The 26,724-nt window shown below is 38.1% G+C and overlaps 1 protein-coding gene across 1 annotated transcript; it reads right to left on the minus strand.

Moving 5' to 3' along the window:
- Positions 1 to 1,251: 1,251 nt before the first annotated feature.
- On the minus strand, positions 1,252 to 26,654 carry LOC124378585 (B-cell receptor CD22-like). The gene is made up of 9 exons (XM_046838314.1): positions 26,600 to 26,654; positions 24,328 to 24,567; positions 11,512 to 11,856; positions 10,582 to 10,830; positions 10,225 to 10,473; positions 10,032 to 10,104; positions 8,446 to 8,488; positions 8,255 to 8,341; positions 1,252 to 1,278 (listed from the first exon to the last, which is right to left on the minus strand). The coding sequence occupies exons 1-9, from the start codon at positions 26,652 to 26,654 to the stop codon at positions 1,252 to 1,254; spliced, it is 1,368 nt and encodes a 455-aa protein (XP_046694270.1).
- Between the last annotated feature and the right edge of the window lie 70 nt (positions 26,655 to 26,724).

Genomic DNA, 26,724 nt, shown 5'->3' on the forward strand with positions numbered 1-26,724 from the left:
CATCTGACACTGAGGTATTGAGCAGGAGATGGGAGATGTTCAGATCCTCTTACAGCACAGTTATAACTGCCTGCATCCTCACTGCTGACCCTCTGCAGGTGGAGTTTGTTGCTCTTGAAGGTGTTTGTGGTTAAATCATGTGTGTTTTTGTACCAGATGAATGTTGGATCAGTCAGACTGCAGGTGGTTTTACAGGTCAGAATGACTGATTCTCCCTCTGTCACTTCTGCAGGAGCGATCAGCTGAAGATCTTATACAATGAGAGAAACATTAAATCTGCACCAGTCAATAATCACCTGCTCATTTACCTCAGTCACCCCACCTGTGTGTGTGTGTGTGTGTGTGTGTGTGTGTGTGTGTGTGTGTGTGTGTGTGTGTGTGTGTGTGCGTGTGTGTGAACAGTTGAAACAGTGGTAAATTGTTAAAGTTCTTTTATTTTATCATGTAAGTTTCTGACACTAAACTCAGCTCAAGTTCATGAGGCTCAAAATAAAATTGAACCAGTTCAATAATATTTGCATAATTCAAAGAACTTACTTACTTTTATTATTTCTAGAAAGTGTCTGTAAATAAGTAAATTGTTCCTTTAAGTGGTAATCATGGTAGTATTTACAGATATGTCTATAATATTCTATATAATTCTTCTTTTGTTCCTCTGTGTGTCAGTCAATAAGAACTGCATTTCCCATCAGCCCCTGCATGTCATATGCTGGTCACATGTGTCTCCTTATGCCTCGTTCCATCCTATTTCTGTTCTGTTAGTTGTGTGTTTATTGTTCTAGATTTAGTTGTGTGTCTCTCATGTTATCAATTATTTTGAAAACAGTAATTCAGTAAGAACATGTTCAAGTTTTTCATTCATCTGTTACAAAACTCCTGTAGCTAAAATGAGATTATGGTCTGAGTGACACATGTAGAGAAAAAGATGATTTTATTTACCTGTAACTCTGAGTATAATTCTAGGATTACCCATGTATTCTCCTCCAGATGTTATGAATCTGAAGCAGTACATGTGTTCATCTGATTTCTTCACATCACTCAGTCTGAGGGAGAAGTGATTCTGTTTATCTCCTAAATACTCCACTCTGCCTGAGTAACCTGATTCATTACGCAGATCAGTCGGCTTTTTACCCTTAACTGGGTTTATAAACCAAAACCTGTTTGTCACTGTAACACTTCTTGGATGTGTGTAAGTGGCCTCCATAACCACTGTAGATCCTTTTACAGCACAGAGATTTAGTGTGTTGTTTTTCACATTCCATTGATTCCCAAGAGCTCCTGAAACATGACACATGAAAGAGGTGATTAGAGATCATGCTTAAACTGAGAAAAATATCCAATTTTAATAAATAATTTTACATTTGATGGCTGCAACACATCTCAGAAAGGTTGGGACAGAAAAGTGTCCCAAGTGTTTTGGAATTATGTTTGTAGAAGAGTCCGAGTTTTCATTGGGAGTGATGGCCATGTACAGGATTAGAAATGAGTTTATTATAGGGGCAGTGCATGTCAGACGTTTTGGAGACAAAGTGAGGGAGGTGAGATTGAGATGATTTGGACATGTGCAGAGAAAGGTTTAAAACCAAGGAGGAGGTTTATGGATGTGGTGAAGGAAGACATGCAGGTGGTTGGTTTGAAAGGACCAGATGTAGAGGACAGAGTAGTATGAAGACGGATGATCCGCTGTGAAGACCCCTAGTGGGAGCAGCCGAAAGAAGAACAGGAAGAAGAAGAAGATTTTTTCATTAATGGGCTTCATTGTGTGGTAGTGCAATGTTGAATGTAAAACTCACCCATCATCAAGTGCAGAAAGACCAGATAAAGCAGTGAAGTCATTTTAAGGGACATCATTCTTCTATAAAGATTTAAACATGTAACAAAAAAAACATACAATAAATTCACACAAAATAATCAATTGCAGTAATCCAGACTTTTATTTAGACAAATACAACATGGCTATGTGAGGAGAATTTATTTATGGAAGGAGTCTCCAGTGTCACATTCAAGCACTTCTGAGAACTGTTTCAATGAGTCTTCAATTATTCTCCAGATGGTAAAGAAGCCATCAAAATCCCGCTCACTGTTTCCCAAGGTATCTGCAGAGGTCAGCAGCTATGCTCTTGAGGTCTGAGAGTATTGAATTAATGCAACTTGGCTGCTCTTGAGTAAGCAATGATTAGAGGAGAATGTGTCATAAAAATTCTAGTTCATAATTGCTCTTTCTGGAACAGGAGCACAGCTTCATATAGCAGGAAACCAACACCACATAAAGCACTGGTGAGTGGTTCTTCAGATATTACTCACACCTTCAATCTTGATAACATACTGAGACATTCAGAAAAGTATTATTTCAACCCACAGCCATGCATAACTTTGATCAGCTGAAGCAAGATGTAAAAGTGCTTAACTGCTCTGCTCTACTTTGCATGTTCAATAAAAAGTCATCAGAATCTGATATTTGTAGGAGATATTTTCCAAAAACATGTCTAATTATAAAATCAATACACAAGTTACGCATATTTAACAAACAGGGGTCCAAAAAAATTAAAACATTTCTATGCATAAAATGTGAATTATTCTTGTGCATGAGGCTGTTTTGTATATTTAGATATATTCTTGATGTAAGACCCCCTAGTGGTATTTAAGTGTAATCACAGTTGATTATGTGATGATGTGGAGGTCAATCCCACTTTAACTTAACAGAATAATCAGAAATGAAAGACATGAAGAAACAGTTGATTGATGAAATATAAGGTTAAATTATAATGAAAGTTAATTATATGAATATTTATTTAGTTGCACAGCTCGTGCAGAAATTGTCCAAACGTTATGAAGAAAATCAAAACTTCAGTAAAACTGTAGGCAACACTTCCAAATCTGTAAAAACAAGAATAGACTGGCAGAAAGAGGCCGAATAAAATGCACAGGTGTGTGTGTGTGTGTGTGTGTGTATTCCCACCCTTATAAAATTGCAGTTTTTAAATTATAAAGCCAGAAATAACTTCATAAATATAAAAGTCTTGTAAAATATAAAAGACCTACAACACCCTGATTGCACACGTCTACACACGTGTGGGGGAGGGGGGGGGAGTCTAAGAGTTAACCAGTCACATTCAGAATGACATCTGTAGGTAAAGGGCATCTACCTGCCATTAATTAAAGTGATTCTGATTAAAACCAGATAAAAGGCAGCTGTTGCTGTAGTATTTGTTTGGATGTTCACGGGTTGCATTGTACTAAGAGCCATGGAGCACAAAGAACTGCTCACAAAACTGTGACACCTCATTTTTTGAAAGGTAACAATCAGGAAGGGAATATAAACAATATCGAAGGCACTGAATGTACGATGGAGCTCTTTAAAAACCAGCATCAATAGGTGGAGAAAATGTGGCACCATTGCAAAGATCAGGACGACCCTCCGAATTTAATGAGAGAACGAGGAGAAAACTCATCAGGGAGGCTACCAAGAGGCAACAGCAACACTGTAGGAACTACAGGAATTTCTGGCACGTACTGGTCACATATGCATACTGTATGACCATCTCCTGTATTCTGTACACGTCTGCACAGGACAGCTAATATTACATTAATTATAGTGTACTCAATTAATACTTTTGAAATGATTACAATTATTCTTGCATTTCATTGAAAAGGAGAGGACGTGTCTACAAAGGACTTCCCATATCACGCAGTTTATTAGGACATAATCTAAAGCAGGGTTCACCAACCTTTTCGAGACTGAGAGCTACTTCTTGGGTACAGATTAATGTGAACGGCTACCAGTTTGAAACAAACTTCTGAAATAACAAAAATATTTTGTTACTGCTCACTGGTAAGTGGCGCTATGGTGAGCTAGTTTTAGAAAAGCCCTGCTGGTGACTCGTGGTCCTTGCGGGCGATCTGGTGCCTGCGGGCACCATGTTGGTGACCCCTGATCTAATGCTTTTTATGTAAAATAATTCTACTCATGACCAGGGTTGAACTTGTGGACCTGCTGCTTTGACAACCACTCTAGTATGAACCAGAACAATCCAGAATTCACACTGCCTTCAGCTAATTGAGTAGCCCAAGTATGAAAAATGGACCACAGGCTTGTTTTAATGTGGAAGTTTTTTTAAATAAATAGTGGTATGGTAGAATGTTTAGGATTCACCAATATCTGTTGCTCACAACACAAACAATTCACACTATCACAATGGTTATATATAATGGGTATAGTGTCAGTAGTTTTACAGGAAACTGTTAGTTTTGCAAGAAAAGAGCAAAAATCCAGACTTTTCTTAATGTATCACCTCGGCCCCTCTGTGCGGTTGAGGGATCTTGAGTCTTTTAAAAAAGTGAGAAAATTTTTGGTGAAAATGAAAGAAATCTAAAATACAGTCTGCAACATTTAAAACATCAGTAGCACTGAAGTAGAATGCTTTCAGAGCTGCTTTTTGACTTGACTGTGAGAGTCATTTGTATTTTTAAAAAAAACACACGTGATATGATTGGCTAAGAAATAAAAATTAAAAAAGTCTCCTAAGTGATGGTCAGCTGTGGGTTTACATCGCCATTTATAGTCAGAGGACAGAGCTGATGAACGAGCTGCATTTATTAATCCTCTCCACGACCCTTTCAGCAGTACATACTGTAATTAGCATATGGACATATGTAGAGCGAACATGCTGGTTAATACATGTGTATGATGTTAACACACCCAGCTGTACTGCTACACACCTGAAATGTTCATCAGCATGATTTAGCCTTCAGTTTCAGAGCCGTGTCCTGCACACTGTCATGGTGATGACTGTTGTTGCCTTTTTCTTATCATTATTTTTATTTCTTCTGTCCAAACAAAGCATTTCTTCTCTGTGGCCATGTTTAGGATTTAATATAGTGGTAAAGCATGTGATATACGCCTCATACAGGGCCTTCAGAACCTTCAACAGTCAACTCTGATCAGTCCACTGAGCCCAATCATGTCAATGAACTCAAATCTGCTTTATAAACTTCATTTAATTTTAATAAAATATTTTATACAAAAGCAAATGGACCACAAACACATAGCAGGCTTGATATGTCAGTGTGAATAGAAACAACGTGTAAGCAGTGTGTGAAGGTTTTTGTTTTTTTTGTTTTGTTTTTTTACATAGTTCAACATGAGTGAAATGAAAAGGAGGAAGTGAAACCGTCACTACAGTCAGTGTTACTAACCAAGTACACAAAGTTTTAAACTGTTTCAAATAAAGCTATAATGCATTGCAAGATAAGAATAATAAACATCATTTATAATGTTTATTGTTTTTACATTTATATTAATAAAATAACAGCTCATTCTTGAGTTGACCTGTAGTGCAGTGCTTCAACTCTGCCACGTGGGGCAGTCAGGAGAATGTGCTGGGCCAAAAAAATAAATAAATAAATAAATAAATAAATAAATAAATAAATAATAATAATAATAATAATAATAATAATAATAATAATAATAACATTATTAATAATAATAATAATAATATAAATTATTTATAATTTTTTTTTTTAATTAAAACTCATTGTTTAGTCAAACCCTAAATCATTTAAATAAAAAAGATTTAAAGAATCAGAATAAATATATTACAATTTAAAATACTTAAACACTACATTATGTGTAGTTTATGGTTGATGTGATATTTCCGGTGGCTGCTCGGTGGTTAAAAGGCAGTTGTAGCACCAGGCAGCTCTGGTGCTTTAGAAATTTTCTCAGGTGTCCATTGTCAGGATTACAGTCATATACAGTACTATTTGCCCCATCAGCACAACACTGAACTGCATTTACACTGACCCCCCGCCCTTCTTATAACCTGTTTCAAATTAATGAAATAATTGGCATTTATATATTTATATATTTACTTGGACACTGATTATGTTAGAGTTTCTCTTTTTTGATTTAGACTTCATCTTGACTCTGCACCATTCTCATCATCCAGAGCAGTGACGATGACCTTTGTGCATGAAGCTGTTCTTCACACTGTTTATGTTAACGCACAGTTTGGAGCTACAAATATATAAAATTAAAACCTGCGGTTTCATTTAAGGAAATGAAGATGTACTGCTTCCACGCTGGGTTAGTCATGTCAGGTTAGGCCATTTCACTACGTCATACTCAGTATGACTGTGTATGGGAATAAAATTTGTATTTAATATGAAGCACCCAAATCATCGATTGTACCAGCGGTGCGAGAGTGTAGGCGGAGCCGGCGGAAACGAGCGGTAAGGAACAACTGCAGCTGATGAGACTAATCAGAGCGCTCTGTTTCAGTCTGGGGACGTCAACAAAGAGAAAAGTCTGGTTTTCTACCGATGACCAGAGTCAACCAACCCCTGCCTGCAAAACCCTAATCCAGGGTACATTGTGTCATTTTTAGACTTTAGAATTAATCAACATTGTTACATATACAGTGACATCATCCATCAACAGCCAACTTTTTCCAAGTCTGTCCTCCAACCAAATTCATAGCACTTCTGGCCTATAGTTAGAAAAGTTAAAGTTTCAGATGTATGCTTTACAAGATCTAAAAAATGGAAACTCTTTCCATTAATTTTAAATAAATGACTCCTTGCAGAAACCATATTAAACAATAGCTAATTTTTGTGCAACCTGAATTCAGTCAGGATGAAGTTCAGTGTGGCAGAGTTGTACACTGGAGTGTTATTGACCCTTAGAGGTCTGCTTGGAAAACTCTATCCAAGCTTTGGGGAAATAATAATTACTGCATATTTAATAATTTAATTTAATTAAATGTAATTTATGTGTATATGATTAGGGGGAACTTACTGAGTGTATGAAAGAGTGTAAATGATACATTTTCATAACAGATCTGTGAGATTAAACACAAATGACTCACATACAAGATCATGTTTTATACAGTTTGTTTATTTAAATTGAGGCATATATATATATATACACAAGGCTTTGGCTAGTAGTGTTACAGTGAATCAGGAACACCGAGTGCCAGTCAGTTTTTACTAAAGATTGTAATTTTTTAAAATGTTCAGAAAGGCACATGACATCAAAACATGGCTGCTCACATCAACAGTAAAAAAACATAATTGTAGTCTTTTAAATGAGCATATAGCAGTATTATAGCAGACACGTTAGCTGCTTAGATCTATAATACTGATTATCATCAGTAATGTTAGCTGCTAGCTTGTTGCTAATAAAACATAGGTTATAATTGATTGGGGTGAAAGAAATAAAGCGCTTACGTTATAGGAAGTTAATAAAATTTGGGTAGTAATAATAACTTTATGTCTGCTTACTAGACTATCAACACACACACACACACACACACACACACACACACACACACAGTAGTTCAGTTGCTGGCAGTAAATATGGGTTAGGATTAGGGTTAACCTTAACCTAACCCTAATCAAGGGACTTTAGGAAGCCGGTGAGAATATCTAGTGCCAAGCTAAACTCTTGGTTGTCCTTAAATATCAGGAGGTGCTTGAAAAATGGCAAGATGGCCGCAACCCTGAAGTGCGCGCCGCGGAACCGGAAGTACATGCTGTGCGCCCGGAAGATCCTGACACATACTGCTGAGTATTCAAGGGGATACATGTCAGGCGTTGGTGGACTCAGGCTGCAATTAGACCTCCAGCCACCAAAGCCTGATTTGGTGCAAGGTTTTAGAAATAGCAGTTAAGCTGAAGGTAGTTGTGTGCAAGAGGATATTTATAAATATCTGGTACCAGCCATCAATATCCAATTTTGGGAGGATAAAAGCATACTGTCAGGCCAAATTTAGTCCCAGTCTCTCTCATCCACTAATTCTGGAATTGATTTGGCCCATTCTTTAGGTTTTATTAGGGTGAATGTTTATTTTGTATGTTTTTTATAAATGGAGAACATTTTTGGTCCTCTTCCTAAACCAATGAGCTCCACATTCATGTTGCTCAAAGACTGAAAGGAGCAAAACATACAAGAACATCAGAATTGTTTATTAAAGCAAAACATGTTACTAACATTTATTCAATAATATTGGCAGCGGTGTATTGTAACTCTTAAATAAAAACAAGTCATATGATCACTTAAATCAAATGGTGGTTTTGGGTGAAAAATGCTGAAACTTACTTTTACATTCTAGTAGTCTAAGAAGTGAGCATATCAGTAGGAGAACTGGGATGAGAAATCTGTAAACAAATCAAAAGGCGTGTTCAATTTCAAATTCTATCAAAACTTCATCATTGTACATTCTAGAACTAACTGTATGTTTCAGTTAAAACTTACTGCAAGTGTGTGATACACATCAACAGATGTCTGTCCTGCAGAGTTGAGAGCTACATACATATCGTCTTCAGCACTCAGCTCAATGTTCTGCAGAACAGGGGTGGAGAACGGAAGCATGTTTTTCTGAAGATCTTTACAGTAAGAGTTTGGTAGAAATACGGCACCTAATGGACAGGTCTGTATTAACTCACCTGATGGTCACCTTCATGTGCCTTTTGCTTTTGTCGCTTCCATCTGTTTACACAAAATTATTTTTTTTTCCATCATAAGCATCTTCAGAGGAATTACTGTCTCTTGATTATGTATGTAACCCTACTTCCCTGATGCTGCATTGTCCATGCCCTGAATAATGTGTGTAATCAGTTTAAATTAATGGTTGGCTGTCACCGGCGGGGTGACTTCACGACCAGGAAGTATAAAATGCACATGGAGTGAAGCATGTGCCAGCTTCTGTAACAAAGAAGGAAGCGCTGAAGGGACGCTGGAGGTTGTTGCATAGAGACACAGTGTCTGGTTCCCTTAGGGAACGAGGGTTACATACGTAACCTAGAGAAATTATCTTTCAGGAATATTTTGAGAACGAGAGTCTGATACCACCACACTGACCAGTCCCTGACTAGTGTGAAAGAGCACAGCTAGGTCGAAGGACAGAGGTGCCAGGAGTGGCACAGTGGTCAAGGTTGCAAAAAAAAAGTTGAGGATGCAGATGACCTGCATTGACACATTTCGTGAAGGTGTGGGTTGATAAGGCAAGGCCGAATGAAAGGACCCGATATTGGTACGGTTTGACCCCAAAAGCAAACCTCAGGAACTTTCTGTGAGAAGGAAGGATGGGTATATGAGACTATGCATCCTTTTGATCTAATGTGACAAATGGATCTGATCTGAAACACAACCTGCTTGATGGTCAGCATTTTTGAACCGGAGCCTCATCAGAGAGCAGTTCTTCTGATATAGATCTAGGATAGGACGCAACCCACTGTCCTTTTTGGTAACTATGAAGTACCAGCTGTAGAACCCAGACTCTCTGTCTGACAGAGGGACCATCTCGATGGCCTCCTTCTTCAGAAGAGTGTCTACTTTTAGTTCTATGACCAGAGGCTGCTCACTTCCCACCAGAGTGGGGCAGAGCCTGTTGAACCAGGGCGGATGAGACCCGTTTGGCAGAACTATCTTAAAGGTATCAGTCTCTCGAGACTGACCTCCGGTCTGCAAAGAGCTGGGGCACTGTCTGATGCAGCTCTAGTGACGAGACCTCCTGGTCCACAATGACACCAGGTGGAAACCAAGGAGAGAGCATTCTGGAGCTGGCCATGCCCTGAAACACAATCCTGGAAGGGTTAACGAACCAGGTTCCATAGGGGGCCGTAGAGAACAGGCATAGACACGTGAATACTAAGCGCATGGTGAAATGAGCAGATGGCTCAATCAGAAACCGATCTAGCGTGCTCCGCTCCCAAGCAAGCAACGCATGGGCTGTGCTTTGTGCACAGTCGGAATGATCGCTTGCTTTTTGTACATTTACCACTTAACTAAAGTGGACAAACACACAGAGAGCGCTTTCTAAACAAGCAGAAAGTGGCGCCGGCTTCAATCCATGTGCGTCTTATACTTCCTGGTCGTGACGTTCCCTCCAACAGTGACAGCCTGCCTCCAAATTTGACTGATTACACATGTTATTCAGAAAATGGAAAACGCAGCAGTGTTCCCAAAGCGTTCCGCCGCAGCTCGAGTTCCTGAAAGGGAATCATGAATTTATCAGCACAATTATTCTCACCTCATCCAGAAAAATGCAGAAATAAGAGCTCCAAGACCAAGTCCACCAACCACATACCCAATTCCAGAGCCACCTGATAGTACATACACAAACAAATGAAAATAACATAAACAAAAATATTCCAAGTTTGTTCAATGTAAAGACGATGTCAAATATAGCAGTGATCAAACAGGAACATCTAATCATCTCTCACCATCTTTAGTGATGGACACTGCAGGTGATCTCATAGTGCCGAGTTTATTCTGAGCCTCACAGTAGTACACTACATGCTCTAGAGCTCTGTAACTCTGTCCTGATCCTACAGGTGATGATTCATTCTCCTTAAACCAGGTGTAGTTCTCCACAGGTGGGTTTGCATCACTGCTGCAGGTCAGATTCACTGGATTATACTCCACTCTCTCACTAGAGGGACTGATGGACACAGAGACACTCTTGGGAGGATCTAAAGAATTAGTAGATAATGAGAGAGAGAAGCAGTTCATGGTCAAGATCACTATGCAATTCAGTATATAATATTTATTCAGTATATAATAAAGTAAATAAAACTCACATCTGACACTGAGGTATTGAGCAGGAGATGGGAGATGTTCAGATCCTCTTACAGCACAGTTATAACTGCCTGCATCCTCACTGCTGACCCTCTGCAGGTGGAGTTTGTTGCTCTTGAAGGTGTTTGTGGTTAAATCATGTGTGTTTTTGTACCAGATGAATGTTGGATCAGTCAGACTGCAGGTGGTTTTACAGGTCAGAATGACTGATTCTCCCTCTGTCACTTCTGCAGGAGCGATCAGCTGAAGATCTTGAACAAAAAGAGAAATAGAGAAATTCAAACCTGCGTCAGTAAATAATCCAAATGCAGTCAATAAATGAATAAGCAACAAACATTTACACCCTGAATTATTAAATCTGCTTGTGCATATGAACACAGTTGAACAAATTGATTTGTCCATATAATGAAATACTGTACATGTAAACACAATGGTTTCACCAGCAGTTTCTAGCAATTTCTACTGTGTTTTATTTTTTATAACGTGGTTAAAAATCATCAAAATCAAAGCATAAAATTTAGTTTGTGGTTTGAACCTTTCAGGATATTATTTTCATAAAAAAAAAAAAAAGGAAAAATAAATAATAGTCATAATTCTAATCATCTTTCTCAATGTGTTTATTTTTCAATACAAAAGTGTATACTTTGAATATTTTAAAGTGGTGAAAAGTATATATGTAAAGTCTAATAAATCCCACTCTTATACTCATTTTTAACATGATGAAGCTGATATTATATTTATATCATTATTCATAAAATTCTGATTTCTATTTGTTTGACTGATTATTTATTTGTTATTGTTTGTTTTTATTTTGGAATTTTATTTGACATTTCTGATCTAACAGCTCTTCATACATCTGGTACAAACACTTCTGTAGCTAAAAGGCTATGGCCTGAGTGATAAATGTAGAGTATTCAGAGTGTTTAATTTACCTGTTACTCTGAGTATAACTCCAGGATAACCCAGGTATCGTTCTTTATCTTCGTTTGTTATGATTCTGCAGCAGTAATTGTGTTTATCTGATTTCTTCACGTCACTCAGTCTGAGGGAGAAGTGGTTCTGTTCACCTTCTAAATACTCCACTCTGCCCGAGTAACTCGAGTCATTACGCAGATCAGTCAGATTTCTACCCTTAACTGGGTCTATTACCCAGAAAACTCTTTCCACTGTAACATCTGTTGGATGTGTGTAAGTGGCTCTCAGGACAACTGTAGATCCTTTTAAAGCACATAGTTTTTCCTGGCTGTAATTCAAACTCCATTCATTCCCAAGAGCTCCTGAAACATGACACATGAAAACAGTAAACATTTGGGAGTTGTGATCATGCAGACTGAGACTTTGTTTACTTTGTTGCCAAAATGACAGGATGAAATTTAAGTACAGAATCCTACTATATTTTACTGGTGCATATGCAGTTTTATGATTCCACATTGTAAACAAACTCAAAACATTATTTGATCAAGCTTTTTGTAAATACAACCCAGATAAAACATTTGTAGCTTTATTAAATATTCTAAAATCTTTAAACAGCAACAAAAATACTTTGTGGTTATAACAATAACATTTTCGATACCTGTATAAAATTTTTTTTTTTTTTCCTCAATGTACATAAATTCTATTATAATAATAAGAATTTTTATTTATTTTTTAAAATATATAAACATTTTAATTGGTACATATACAGGGAGTGCAGAATTATTAGGCAAATGAGTATTTTGACCACATCATCCTCGTTATGCATGTTGTCTTACTCCAAGCTGTATAGGCTGGAAAGCCTACTACCAATTAAGCATATTAGGTGATCTCTGTAATGAGAAGGGGTGTGGTCTAATGACATCAACACCCTATATCAGGTGTGCATAATTATTAGGCAACTTCCTTTCCTTTGGCAAAATGGGTCAAAAGAAGGACTTGACAGGCTCAGAAAAGTCAAAAATAGTGAGATATATTGCAGAGGGATGCAGCAGTCTTAAAATAGCCAAGCTTCTGAAGCGTGATCATCGAACAATCAAGCGTTTCATTCAAAATAGTCGACAGGGTCGCAAGAAGCGTGTGGAAAAACCAAGGCGCAAAATAACTGCCCGTGAACTGAGAAAAGTCAAGCGTGCAGCTGCCAAGATGCCACTTGCCACCAGTTTGGCCATATTTCAGAGCTGCAACATCACTGGAGTGCCCAAAAGCACAAGGTGTGCAATACTCAGAGACATGGCCAAGGTAAGAAAGGCAGAAAGTCGACCACCACTGAACAAGACACACAAGCTGAAACGTCAAGACTGGGCCAAGAAATATCTCAAGACTGATTTTTCTAAGGTTTTATGGACTGATGAAATGAGAGTGAGTCTTGATGGGCCAGATGGATGGGCCCGTGGCTGGATTGGTAAAGGGCAGAGAGCTCCAGTCCGACTCAGGCGCCAGCAAGGTGGAGGTGGAGTACTGGTTTGGGCTGGTATCATCAAAGATGAGCTTGTGGGGCCTTTTCGGGTTGAGGATGGAGTCAAGCTGAACTCCCAGTCCTACTGCCAGTTTCTGGAAGACACCTTCTTCAAGCAGTGGTACAGGAAGAAGTCTGCATCCTTCAAGAAAAACATGATTTTCATGCAGGACAATGCTCCATCACACCGTCCAAGTACTCCACAGCGTGGCTGGCAAGAAAGGGTATAAAAGAAGAAAATCTAATGATATGGCCTCCTTGTTCACCTGATCTGAACCCCATTGAGAACCTGTGGTCCATCATCAAATGTGCGATTTACAAGGAGGAAAACAGTACACCTCTCTGAACAGTGTCTGGGAGGCTGTGGTTGCTGCTGCACGCAATGTTGATGGTGAACAGATCAAAACACTGACAGAATCCATGGATGGCAGGCTTTTGAGTGTCCTTGCAAAGAAAGGTGGCTATATTGGTCACTGATTTGTTTTTGTTTGGTTTTTGAATGTCAGAAATGTATATTTGTGAATGTTGAGATGTTATATTGGTTTCACTGGTAAAAATAAATAATTGAAATGGGTATGAATTTGTTTTTTGTTAAGTTGCCTAATAATTATGCACAGTAATAGTCACCTGCACACACAGATATCCCCCTAAAATAGCTAAAACTAAAAACTACTTCCAAAAATATTCAGCTTTGATATTAATGAGTTTTTTGTGTTCATTGAGAACATGGTTGTTGTTCAAATTAAATCCTCAAATAAAATTAATCCTCAAAAATACAACTTGCCTAATAATTCTGCACTCCCTGTATAAAGAAACCAAACATATTGCTGGTTCAGGCCTCTGGTGGTGAGGGCAATAATGTATGTATTAAATGGACGACTCACCCGAGATCATGAGGAGAACAATCAGATCAAGTCAAGGTGCCATCTTGAGGTACATCAATACTGGGAATAAGACACAAAATTTACATCATATTTCTTTTCTGAGGATATGATATGTGACTTTGGAATATGTTTCAAATTTATTAAAGGATTTTCCAATAACAAAGCTTCGTTACAGTCAGAAGAAAAGCTGAAAATGTTCAGGACAGAGGAATTAATTACACAGAGACTGGTGAGGAAATGATTGTTCATAGCTGGTTTACTAAAAATGCCCTTAATATTTTGAACTGCATTATTTAATACTTATCATTTTACTAATCGCATCTCTCATAAAGCAATTACTGAGAATTCACTGACAATTAAAATAAATAAATTATTTTTGTGAATTCCATGCTATCACATTTACTCAAAAGGGAAAATCTCGTAAGTGTGTAACAATGTAACTACCATGTAATATGACTGGCGTAAAAACATTAGATAATCCATGCTGTAGTCACAAATAGTCATTTATAATAATTTAATAATTTATAAAATGACTTTCTAAAGATTCACGACCCTCTACATTACAGAACCACCATATTGTCCTGAGTGCCTTCAACACAATATCACAACAGTGTTACAAAAATGCTCTTCCACACTATACTGTATTTCCACAGAGCCACCATAGAACCATCAAAAAATCTATTTCTAATTCTGTGTGGAAGAACTAATTTATCGATAGATAGATGTTAGAGATTCATGTTTCCCAGCACTGAAAGTCGATCTGTAAATGTTGATGAACATAGAAACATTAACAAAAAAAGGGCCACTGCATTAAAAAATCCAATGCAGATATCAGCCTAATAATTTAATTTAGTAACTAAAACGTTATTAATAATTTCTTACCGTTCCTACTCGACCTTCATGCCCTATGGCCAAACAGAGAGTGAAGTGTGAGATATGAAGGAGTGCGAGGTTAAGAGGTGTTGCTGGTGTTAAAAGTGCTGCAGAATTAACATGTGTATGAGGTGTGCACATTAATTTTACCGCCTCAGTCCACACGTGTGAAAAGAAAAGGAAGAGGTTCAGCATGGGCTCCTGCCTCTGTACCCGAGAGAGTGAAACTCACAGTCGATCATCAGCATCTCAAACCACCAAACCCACACAGTACACAAAGCATAAAACTGTCTGTTAAACTGTTAATAAAAAGTCATAACTTTCTTTTGTATTATGGATAATTTAATGTGTTCATGTGGTCAGTAACAGTTATGTAGAACAGGAAGCGTCAGTAGGGGGAGCCGTCTGGGGTTGGTCTATGTTTTGCTTGCTCACTTTATAGGACATAATAATACTAATAATAAACAACAATGTGTGAAGTAAAGCACCATCAGTAGATAACTATTTCTGATACATACAGAACTTGAAAAAAGAAAACTAAAACCCTTTTCCCACAGCACTGACGAGTTCTCCAGCCTTGAGCACAGGGACTCCTTATTATTCTCCAACCACTATTAGTTATATAGGGAAAATACACTTTATTTCCAAAAGTATTGGGTCACCTGACCTTTCCTACTCTATGTGATTCTTTTCCGAACTGTTACCACAAACCTGGAGGCACTCAATTGTACAGGATGTCTTTAGATGGCGCTATAATAACATTTTGGATTCACTTGAACTTGGAAACCCAAAACCTGTTCCAGCATGGCGATGCCCCTGTGCACAAAGTGAGCTCCTTGAAGATCTGGTTTACATGCTTTGGAGAGGAAGATCTTGAGTGGCCTACTATAGAGCTCTGATCTCATCCCTACTGAACACCTTTTTACATCAGTACCTGCCTTTCGTAACACCCTTGTGGCTGATGAACACAAATATCCATCAGCACACTCTAAAATCTAGTGGAACATCTTCCCAGAAGAGTGGAGGGAATTATAAGAGCAAATTGGGACTAAATGTGGAATGCGATGCTAAAGATTACATATCATACTTATCTTTTCACTTCATTTACAATAGCAACAAATCAATCTACTTTCAATGAGCAGAACAAAACAGAAGGTCAATTCTTCTTTTTTTTTCAATAAATTTTGTGTTTCTTTTTACCTGTATTGTAGAGACTTATATTAATGTCTGTTATTCTACATGACCCTTATAATACAGTAGGTCTACCGAAGGTGGTTTCATTCAGGAAACTGTGGTTTTGCTGAGCAAGTTGAGCGAAGCGTGCCCACCACCGTACAGAACATTTAGATATACTCGTCATGGTGACTAAGAAGATAAATAATGTGTGTGTTTTCTTCAGCTTGGCGAGTTAACTTCTTTGTCTCTGGGTGCGTTTTACTGATCACTTTGTGTTGGGATTCATGTGTTTTTACAATAATTGGTAGGGACTCCTTTGTCTTAATTACTGCCTCGTGGCATGGAGGTGATCAGTCTGTGACACTGATGAGGTGGTATGGAAGCCCAGGTTTCTTTGAGAGTGATCTTCAGTCCATCATTCAGCATTTTTTGGTCTCTTGTTTCTCATTTTCCTCTTGCCAGTCAAGCACACCAACACCATGATCATTTAACCAACTTTGGTGCTTTTAGCAATGAATGAAAATAACTTTGAATAACTAAGAATTTATTTAATACACGAGTTTCACAATTTGAGTTGAATTACTGAAATAACTCAACTTTTCCATAATATTCTAATTTATTTAGATGCACCTGTATGTGCACTATATTTCCAAAAGTATTGGGTCACCTGGTCATAAGTTTGATATGTAATTTTTGAGCATTGCATTCCACATTTAGTCCCAATTTGCTCTTATAATTCCTTCCACTCTTCTGGGAAGATGTTCCACTAGATTTTGGAGTGTGCTTATGGATATTCAGAAACAAGGGTGTTATAAAAGGCAGGTTCTGATGTAAGTGAGGAGACCTGGGGTGCAGTCAGCATTCACATTCATCCCAAAGGTGTTCAGTAGAGATGAGATCATAAAGCAGGCCAGTCAAGATCTTCCGCTTCAAAGCATGTAAACCAGATCTTCAAGTAGCTCACTTTGTGCATGGGGCATCGCCATGCTGGAACAGGTTTGGGTTCAGGTTCAAGTGAAGGCAACATTTTATAAGCATAGTGCCATCTAAAGACGTCCTGTACAATTGAATGCCCCCAGCTTTGTGGTAACAGTTTGGAAAAGAACCACATATAGCAGGAAAGGTCAGGTGTCCCAATATTTTTGGCAATATAGTGTATATGCCCACACACTTTAATTCCTTTTATACCACAGCTCTCGCACTGTATTCATTCTCTCATCAGCTGTCAGAATCACTTTCTTTTGGCAAGTCACAATACTGATCTCAGGAACATCATTGTTAATTGACACTATGGTTTTATTAAAATAAACTAATAAACAATAGTAAAATAAATAATATTTATATAAATAATAATAATAATAATAATAATAATAATAATAATAATAATGTTAGCATTTTCTTAATATTAACTACAAGCATAATATATTTCAGAGACTTTATTGAAGTTGCCATGTTGCTCAGAAAGAAAAAATGTAAAATTCTGAGAAAATAATTTTCAGCAATTGAGAAATTGTGAGAATATGTTAAACATCTCCTCTATTTCTCAATCAAAGCTTTTGACTCTGAAAGCAGTTCACTGAGGAACCAAAGCTCAATCTCCGATGATCCTTATTCTGCTAGAAGACACACCCCACCTGAGTACCAGAACCTTCTCAGTATCCCATAGTATCGCTCTGCTACAATATATACACTGTACACTGAAATAAACCACCTCACTGCACTACTGACCTTATTAAATAGGTAGGGTAAGTATTAGAGAGCATTTTGTAAATACTTCTCTGCTTTTTACCTACTATTGTATCTACGAATTGTGTAACAATTTTTCATAGAAATTTCCTGTTTACTACCTATGAGTAATTAATACCATAAATAAAACGAATGAATAAATAAAATGCAATATACAATATGAAAGGTTAGAATGTACAGCTCTGTTCATTTATAAAAATGTCAATAATCGTGAATTACATGAAACAGCAACTAAAAAGGAGACCCCAAGTGCCTTCAACATCTCAAAGTGAACACAGTGACAGACTATCACTAACAAAGCAACAGATGGGACAAAATAAAAGAATAATGGTATATGTTATGTAATGGTATTTACAGTTACAGACTTCCTGTAGAGGGCAGCAAAGCACTGTTTATCCAAGTTTCTACTGATTTGAATCTATAAATTTAATACAAAGTTTAGTGTGTGTGTGTGTGTGTGTGTGTGTGTGTGTGTGTGTGTGTGTGTAAAACATAGTAACTGTGTTAGAAGTGCTGAAGTGTTTCTCCTGATACAAACTGATCATTGTATCCCAGTAGAGAGGTTAATGTATATAATTTATGAGCAGAAAAAAAAGGCCTCACTGCTCAGTGTGGTGGTGTTTAGGATGCCAGTCTCAAACCAGATTGATTGAAGCCTAACAGTCTGAAAGTCCAGGATCCAGATGCAGAGGGAGATCTTCAAGCGATGATGTTTGTCCAGGTGAATGAGGACCAGAAAAAGTGTGGTGATAGCGTTTGTGAATTGAATATGAAGATACACGGACTGCAGCTGGTCTTTTGAGGTGGCAGCATAGCATCGATATGCCTCATGACAAGCCTCTTAAAGCACTTCATGTGATGGTGTAAGAGGGACAGGACGATTGTTGTTTAGGCAAAACACTGAAAACTTCTTTTGCATGGGGCCCATGGTGGTGACCTTGAAGCATGTTGAAGTGATAACACTGCAGATAAGATATGTTGAAGATATGTTAGTCATCTGCATGTTGCTCTGCCCAGTCTCTGAGCACTTGTTCGGGTATGTTGCCTGGTCCAGCAGATTTCCATAAGTTGACATCACCCATCATCTGTTGTTGAAAAAAAAAGAAAGGGTAGATGGTGTTCTTGCTTTAATATTTCTCTTATTTTCAAGTGTAGAAGTTGTTTAGATGTCTTTGAATTTGGAATGGAGGCATCACTGCAACAGAAGAGTGGTTGTGGTCCTCTAGTTGTGATGACCTTAATACAATGTTGCTGCAGTCCTGGTCCTCTGGGCCTCAGCAAAAATGTATAAAAGGCAAGAGAAAAGAAAATATTTTTTCGATATTTAACCAAATGGACAAAACTTTAGTTGTATTGCTTTTTTTTCACAGTTTGGAGGATGTTTTTCTTTGAAAGAAACTATAAAGTATTATATAAGCACATTGGGACAAAGATGCAGAAGCATGTGGTGTAGAATCCATATTTGGTTTTATTGAGGGAATAACAGACAAATCCGGAAAGTAATCCAAAAGGCAAAGCCTGAAAAAAACGGTAATGTCATGATCTTCCGAGCACACGGCGCCCATTTCCAGTTTTGTGGAGCGCACTACAGGGTCGGCGGCCATCTTTTTTTATATTCCACCGGATATTTAAGGACTCCAAAATCTCTCACCCGCTGCCGGATTATCCCACAGGCTCCTCACTTTCCTAAGATGTATCTTGCCACCCTGCCTTGTCTCCCCTGCTTTCCGGATTGGATTTAGTTTTTTTGGACTCTGACTTTTGCATCTTGCAGCGTTGTCTGCTGGCTTTGTGATTAAGAACTGTTTTAATTTGTGTCTGCCTGCATTGCCTGTTTTTTTGGTTTTTAAACTAAGGACTGTTTTGGAATCCTGATTTTTTTTTTTCTCTCCTGTATTGCTCTTTATTTTTCTGTGTTTGATTAGGACTGTTTTGGGACTGTGATTTTGCTCCGCCCCTTTTTTCTCAGTTTTCTGGCTTGTTTGTTAGTTAATGGGGTAGAAGGGGAATTGCAACTGGAACCAAAACAACATCCCCCTTCTCCCCTGATCACTAAGTTTGGCCATGCGGCTCGTTCTTGGAAAAGTCCTGGTGGTTCCAAACTTCTTTCATTTATGAATGATGGTGGCCACTGTGCTCATTCGGACTTTTAAATGCTGCGGGAATATTTTTGTCCCCTTCCCCAGATGTGTGCCTCGATACAATCCTGACTCAGATGTCTACAGACAATTCAATGGACTCCATGGCTTGTTTTGTGCTCTGACATGCAGGTAACTGTGGGACCTTCTATAAAAATGTGTGTGCCTTCAAAATCATGTCCAATCATCTGAATTGACCACAGGTGGTCTCCAATCAAATTGTAGAAACATCTCAAGGATGATCAGTGGAAACAGGATGCACCTAATCTCAATTTTGATTGTAAAGGCTGTGAAAACTTATGTACATGTGTCTCTCCCACTTCTTTTCACCTGATGGACAGGTCTGTAACTCACCTGATGGTCACCTTCATCTGCCTTTTTTCTTCCATCTCTTGCATCTGCTCACATAAAGTCAAACCTTTATCTATTATAACCTTCTTCAGAGGAATTCATAATAATTTTATTAGCACAATTATTCTCACCTTAGACAGAGTGCAGAGAGAAGAACTGCAAGATCTGCAGCCACATCCGCAAATATAAAGCCAACTGATGGCACACACACACCCACACACACACACACACACACACAGACAAACAAGTTAAATAATTTCAGTGAATGGTTCAGATGTTAGTGAACAAAAGCAATTCAAAGTCTCAGTGTTTATCGCGAAGAACACTGCAGCTGATCCTTCAGAGCTGAGCCTCACAGTAGTACAGTCCCTTCTGTGTAGCTCTGAAACTCTGTCCTGATCCTGCAGGTGAAGATTCATTCTCTGCATCACTGAATAATCCACCTGCTCACTTTCACTAATCAGTGCTTCAACGTTTATATGCAGATTAAAGAACAAACAACGTGCATTTAACTCAACTAAAGAGTCGATAAATAAATAATAAATAAAGATTTAGACCTTGTATTACTGTCTGTTTGTGCAAAAATCTCCACCTAAGTTTCCTAAACTCTGCTTTAGTTTAAAGCAGCAACCATCAATAAAACTAAAACACTGAAAGAAAGAAAGAAAGAAAGAAAGAAAGAAAGAAAGAAAGAAAGAAAGAAAGAAAGAAAGAAAGAAAGAAAGAAGTTGTAGGTCCAGATTTAATATGTTTGTGGGCTGCAGCCACCAGGGTGGTGGTTGGATTACCCTTTAGTCCAGAAGTCCAGAACATCTGCCGGTTTTTCACGAACATAAAGGTCCAGCGTGTGTGTGTGTGTGTGTGTAAGTGTGTGTGTGTGTGTGTGTGTGAATTTTTTCCATTTCATATAAATGGGAGTCCCACTTAAACCAGTTTCCCAAATCCAGGCTTTCACTCCACCCCCACTTGTGTCTGTTTTCTCTCCTCCACAGGAGCCTGGGCATTTTAGAACAAACAAAACATTATATGCTTGTGAGGAGTAGGGGATACTGAACCAAAACCGAAAGTAAAAAGTAATAAAAGATACTGGAAGTTTACTGTAGGGTTTTGTGCTGAGTGTCTTCTGCGGATGTTAAAATAAATCTACTTTGGGGTGATTACAGTATACTACACCCAGTGTTGTGCTCGTTACCAAAAAATAGTAACTAGTTACAGTTACTCGTTACTTCATTCAAAAAGTAACTCCATTACTTTGTTGATTATTTACACCAAAAAGTAATGCGTTACTGTTAAAAGTAACTTTTTAAAAGAACCTTCTTTAATGTTCCCATTAATGCCCTTTTATGCGTTATGGTTTATACAAACACAAAACTGACTTAAACACAAAGTCATTTTTAAACACTATTTTATTAAAGTCAGACCAGCACAAACTGAATATATCACAAGCATTTCTGAAATAAATAACAAAACAAGCTGAATAATATATTCACAATCAAAAACTATTCTGCTGTTGTGTTGAGCTCTTAAACATGTTCCTTTCACAGCTTAAGTATGAAAACTATCAACAATGTAGAACAGAACACCGGGTTAGCTTCTAGCTACTAGCTCCTCAGGCATGGAGTTCCTGGAGGTGTTTCAACAGATTGGAGTTGCTGTTTATCGCAGTAGATACGAGCTTCAAACCAGAAAGACACAACTTACATTTGACTAAAAAGTTTTTGTCTTTATACTCAACTAAAGTGAAATAATGAGCATATTTCCACTTTGAGAAACTCGTCTTGCTCTCTATCTTGTGAAAGATAAAAATAAATCACACAAAAAAACCTCTCTTGGGTTGAAGCTGTAGCATCGCCTCTGGCCACTAGAGGGCGCGGCTACACTGTTAGTGAGTGAGAAGTACAAGTGCTCATGAGCAGACCAGTGTTTCAATCTGTTTATCAAGGAGACTGGTTTACTTCAGTGGATCTCCAAGTTGTTTATTTTCACAAAGACATGTTTATTGCTCGCAGGAAATGATCTCAGATGAACTTCTGTGTGTTTTTCAGACTTAAGTAGATAATGAAAAAAACGAGTCCTGAATAATAGCAGTAAATATAGCAGTGTGTGTGTGTGTGTGTGTGTGTGTGTGTGTGTGTGTGTGTGTGTGTGTGTGTGTGTTGATATAGGTGTAGTCAGTGTTGGGCAGTAACGTGTTACTTTTGACAGTAACTAATACTGTAACTCGTTACTTTCAAAAATAAAGTAACTCCGTTACCGTATGGTGCGTTACCCGTTACTTTTTAAAATGAATGAATTTGGGCTGAAGTGTAGACTACAGCCTAACCTGCTTACAGCAGCGTCGCATTGTAGGATTGGTGGATGAACCACTGTAAACACGAAGAAGACGCGCTGTGGGCGTGTCTCCGTTTATTCAGGTCTGTGCGGCAGTAATGGCGAGTCGAGTATATTTCTCCAAATGCCAGGCCTGTAGTCCACTAATACAGGTTTATAATACTGTATCATTCACATGAGTTAATTCTGTAGATGCTCCACATACAGGGATTGAAAAATTGTGTGATTTTAAATACAACCCAGTAATGCTTAAAACAGGTAGTTTTGCATTGGTAATCTTTGTGTGTGTGTGTGTGTGTGTGTGTGTGTGTGTGTGTGTGTGTGTGTGTGTTTGTGTCTATTCATGTACTCAAGTGTATGTGAGATTTTTCAGAACACTGATCTTGTGGTCATGTGATAACAGAAATTCATATAAAGTGTTAAGTTTTAAACATTTATTTGGAGTGACACAAAATAAAGCATGAATATAAACAGTATTAAGCTTCAGCTAGTTAAAAAAGCTTTACTGTGACATACACAAGACTTTTCAATTACAATCAGAGTGAATCAAGAGTCAAGTGGAATAAAGAAAAATAATAACTTTGGGGTGGAAACAATCCAGCCATTAGTGTTGTACAAGTCAGTGCACTCTTAGTGCCGGTCTCAAGCCTGGATAAATGAGGAGGGTTGCGTTATGAAGGACATCCAGCGTAAAACGTGCCAAATCAAACATGCGGATCACGAATCAAAAATTCACACTGGACGTCTACAGAGACTGCAGGGAAAGGAGAAGTGTAAGAGAGTTGAGGTTCGGGTTGGTACTTTAAATGTTGGTACTATGACTGGTAAAGGGAGAGAGGGAGCTGATATGATGGAGAGGAGAAAGGTAGATATGTTGTGTACAGGAGACCAAGTGGAAAGGGAGTAAGAGCAGGAACATTGGAGGTGTTTAAACTGTTCTATCATGGTGTGGATGAAAAGAGAAATGGTGTAGGGGGGATTCTGAAGTAAGAGTACAGTAAGAGTGTAGTGGAGGTGAAGAGAGATTCTGAGAGGGTGATGATCGTGAAGCTGGAAGTTGAAGTGGGGATAAGAGAAGAAAAGAAGAAAAAGTGGTAGTAAATGGAATTCATAAAATTTTTATTCTGTAAAGAGCACACACATACACAGACATTTACGTCAACCATTTGTCGTGATTTGATCCCATTTCTATTTACAATAAAGAAACACTTATAAGTAAAAACTGCTGCCTGGTAAACTGCTGGCAGGAGAAATAATTTTGCGATTCAAAAGCGATCCAGGATTTACACTGCAGTGAAGAACTCTCTCTATTCATCAGTTGTTTCAGGAGTGATTTCATGTTTGTCAAAATCTGTAGGAAATAAAACCCCACAAAAACACCAGGAACACGTTGCTAACATTTATTTCATTGGTTTATTTCATTGGTTTCTCTTGAATATGAATATTTTTTACGGTAAGTCTTTATTATGAACAAAGCAGCCACCCGGTGGTCAGGTCTGAATTAACTCACCTGATGGTCACCTTCATCTCTCTTATTCTTCTGCATCTACTCACACAAAATCCAACATTTTCCCACCATTTTCACAGGAATTAATGATGGATTTATCAACACAATCATATTTACCTCAGAAGAATACAGTGAGAGGAGCTACAAGCCCTAAAAGTCCAAAGGGTCCAACAGCCAGATACACATTTACAGAACCATTTGGGACTACACACACACACACATACACATACACACCAATTAAATAATTAGTGAATTTCAGATTTCGGTAAATGTTTCAGATTTCAGTGAACAAAAGAATTCCAGAATCTCACCCTTTATAGTGATGGACACTGCAGCTAATCTTTTAAAGCCGATTATATTCTGAGCCTCACAGTAGTACAGTCCATTCTGTAGAGCTCTGTAACTCTGTCCTGATCCTACAGGTGAGGCTTCATTCTCCTTAAACCAGGTGTAGTTCTCCACAGGTGGTTTAGCATCACTGCTGCAGGTCAGATTTACTGAACTGCTTTCCACTCTCTTAGTGGTGGACACTAGGGCATATATTGGGCCATCTAGAAAGTGCAAAAATAAAATAAGAAAAGCATTGTATTCCTTCTTTTTTATTCATTCAGCACTTCTCCCCAGTTCTGATCAGCATTATATGTGGCTTATGTAAATATAAAGCAATTGTATTATTGGTATTATAATTCTGTGTATCATTTTTTTGATGGGATAAATCCGGGAGTTCTTCATATTAGCGAAGCTTGAATTGGATGCGATTGCAGATTCTTTACAAAGTGAACACACAAACCCACACCAAAAATCTAAACTTCTGATTGCAAAACACATCAAATAAAGAGAAAGAGAAATCTGATAAAGCACCTGATCATAGGCAATGCATAAAAGTGAAAAGGCAAACAAGGGGGAAAAAATACACTCCTCAAAGCCAGAGGAGGGAGGGGTGTCCACCTTGAGAACAATGATCTCTGTGTGGAGAAAGAAGGGCGAGACTTCCTCTATAAATAAAGGCAAACTCACAAACACTAAAGTGAAGCAATAAATTGAAATCTTTAAACAAACAGGTATGCAGAGAGATATCCTTAGCTTAGCAGGCTAGTAGAGTTACACCCTCAGCTAAACAGTGTGAAAAACCAATGTCCTCATATCTTTCAATCTTTCAGGATTGTAAAAAAAAATAAGATCTGCGGCTTAAATATTATTAAGTCCCTCGTTCCGTTATCATTCGAAACAAAAATTAGATGCAAGTGCAGATAAATGATTTACAACATGCTCACATACACATCATACACCAAAAATTTGATTATTAAACATATGAAACAAAGCACATAATAAGAACGTGAACCTGATGAACAATACATGATTAATCATGGAATTATTAATAGAACTCCAATACCTAAACAATTGGGAAAATCTTTGGGAAACCCAATTTTTTAAAAAGAATTTCAAAAGAAGAAAATTAACCAAACAAAATATGGACATTAACCTAACAAAACATGTCATTAGTGAGTTTAAATACATGTGCTGATTGCTGGTAAACTGTGTTACTTTTCTTTTCTTTACATACAGAGTCTCTCAAAATGTAAAATGGTCAGAGGTTCACCAAATAAAAACACTGTCAACAAACTGTGCACTAATTTCATTATAACCTCAACATCAAATTTCAATGTCAATTCAAGTCAAGTTTATTTCTATAGCGCTTTTCACAACAGACATTGTCTCAAAGCAGCTTTACACAAATCAACAGTTAAGGTGAATGGTGTGAATTTGTCCCTGATGAGCAGCCGTGGTGACTGTGGCAAGGAAAAACTCCCTTAGATGTTATGAGGAAGAAACCTTGAGAGGAACCAGACTCAAAATGGGAATCCATCCTCATCTGGGTGACATCAAGAGTTTGATCATAAATCTTTCAACAATACAGAACACTGGACAGTGAGAACTAACATGAGCACTGGAGTATAAGATTATAAGTGATGTTCTTTCTGCAGTCTTATACAGTCTATATGGTTAGTAGCTCCTAGTTTTATAAGCTCAGCATTTGTGATCATCACAGATCCAGCATCAGCTTCTCCATGCCAGAGCCTTTAAACACTCCAGGAGGTCCAATGTCAAACTCCACACATGTAGCGGGATCCAAATGGCACTGGTACGTCTCTAGATGGTTCGGGATGTTTGCGAGTTCGGCATCTACTTCTTCAAAGGTCCGTAATCATCAAGATGGTGGGAGGTGACTGGAGCTGGCCAAACCTCAGGGTGTCTTGGGATGGGGAGAGAAAGAGAAGCAGTGGAGAGGAATTAGCGTAGATGCTGTTCATGATAATAACAGCACAAGTTGATAATGTGCATGTGATCAGATGTTCTGGAGCACAACGTTATGATGTGAGACGTATGTTATTTGTAGGCTTTGCTAAAAAGATATGTTTTTAATCTACACTTAAACTGGGTGAGTGTGTCTGAGCCCCGAACACTGTCAGGAAGACTATTCCAATGTCTGACCAACGCTCTGGGCAAAACTGTTCTGTGGTCAGAAAAATCTAAATTTAAAATTGTTTTTTGGAAACCATGTATCATCTAGACCAGGGTCACCAACGTGGTGCCCGTGGGCACCAGGTAGCCTGCAAGGACCACAGGAGTAGCCCATGGGCCTTTTCTAATAATAGCTGCTTCCTACTTTGTTAAATCATTGTTGATAATTATTATGAGAAATCATC

Source organism: Silurus meridionalis, chromosome 24 (genome assembly GCF_014805685.1).
Source record: "Silurus meridionalis isolate SWU-2019-XX chromosome 24, ASM1480568v1, whole genome shotgun sequence".
Lineage (NCBI taxonomy): Eukaryota > Metazoa > Chordata > Actinopteri > Siluriformes > Siluridae > Silurus > Silurus meridionalis.

What these genes read in the sequence shown, in the direction of transcription:
- LOC124378585 (XM_046838314.1), bottom strand. Translation starts at nt 26,654, where the DNA reads ATGGGCTACTCCTGTGGTCCTTGCAGGCTACCTGGTGCCCACGGGCAC. An exon ending in TCTGCATTTTTCTGGATGAG is followed by an intron (nt 8,489 to 10,031) that starts GTGAGAATAATT and finishes TTGTGTAAACAG; the next exon opens with ATGGAAGCGACAAAAGCAAA. An exon ending in CACATGAAGGTGACCATCAG is followed by an intron (nt 8,342 to 8,445) that starts GTGAGTTAATAC and finishes CCTGTTCTGCAG; the next exon opens with AACATTGAGCTGAGTGCTGA.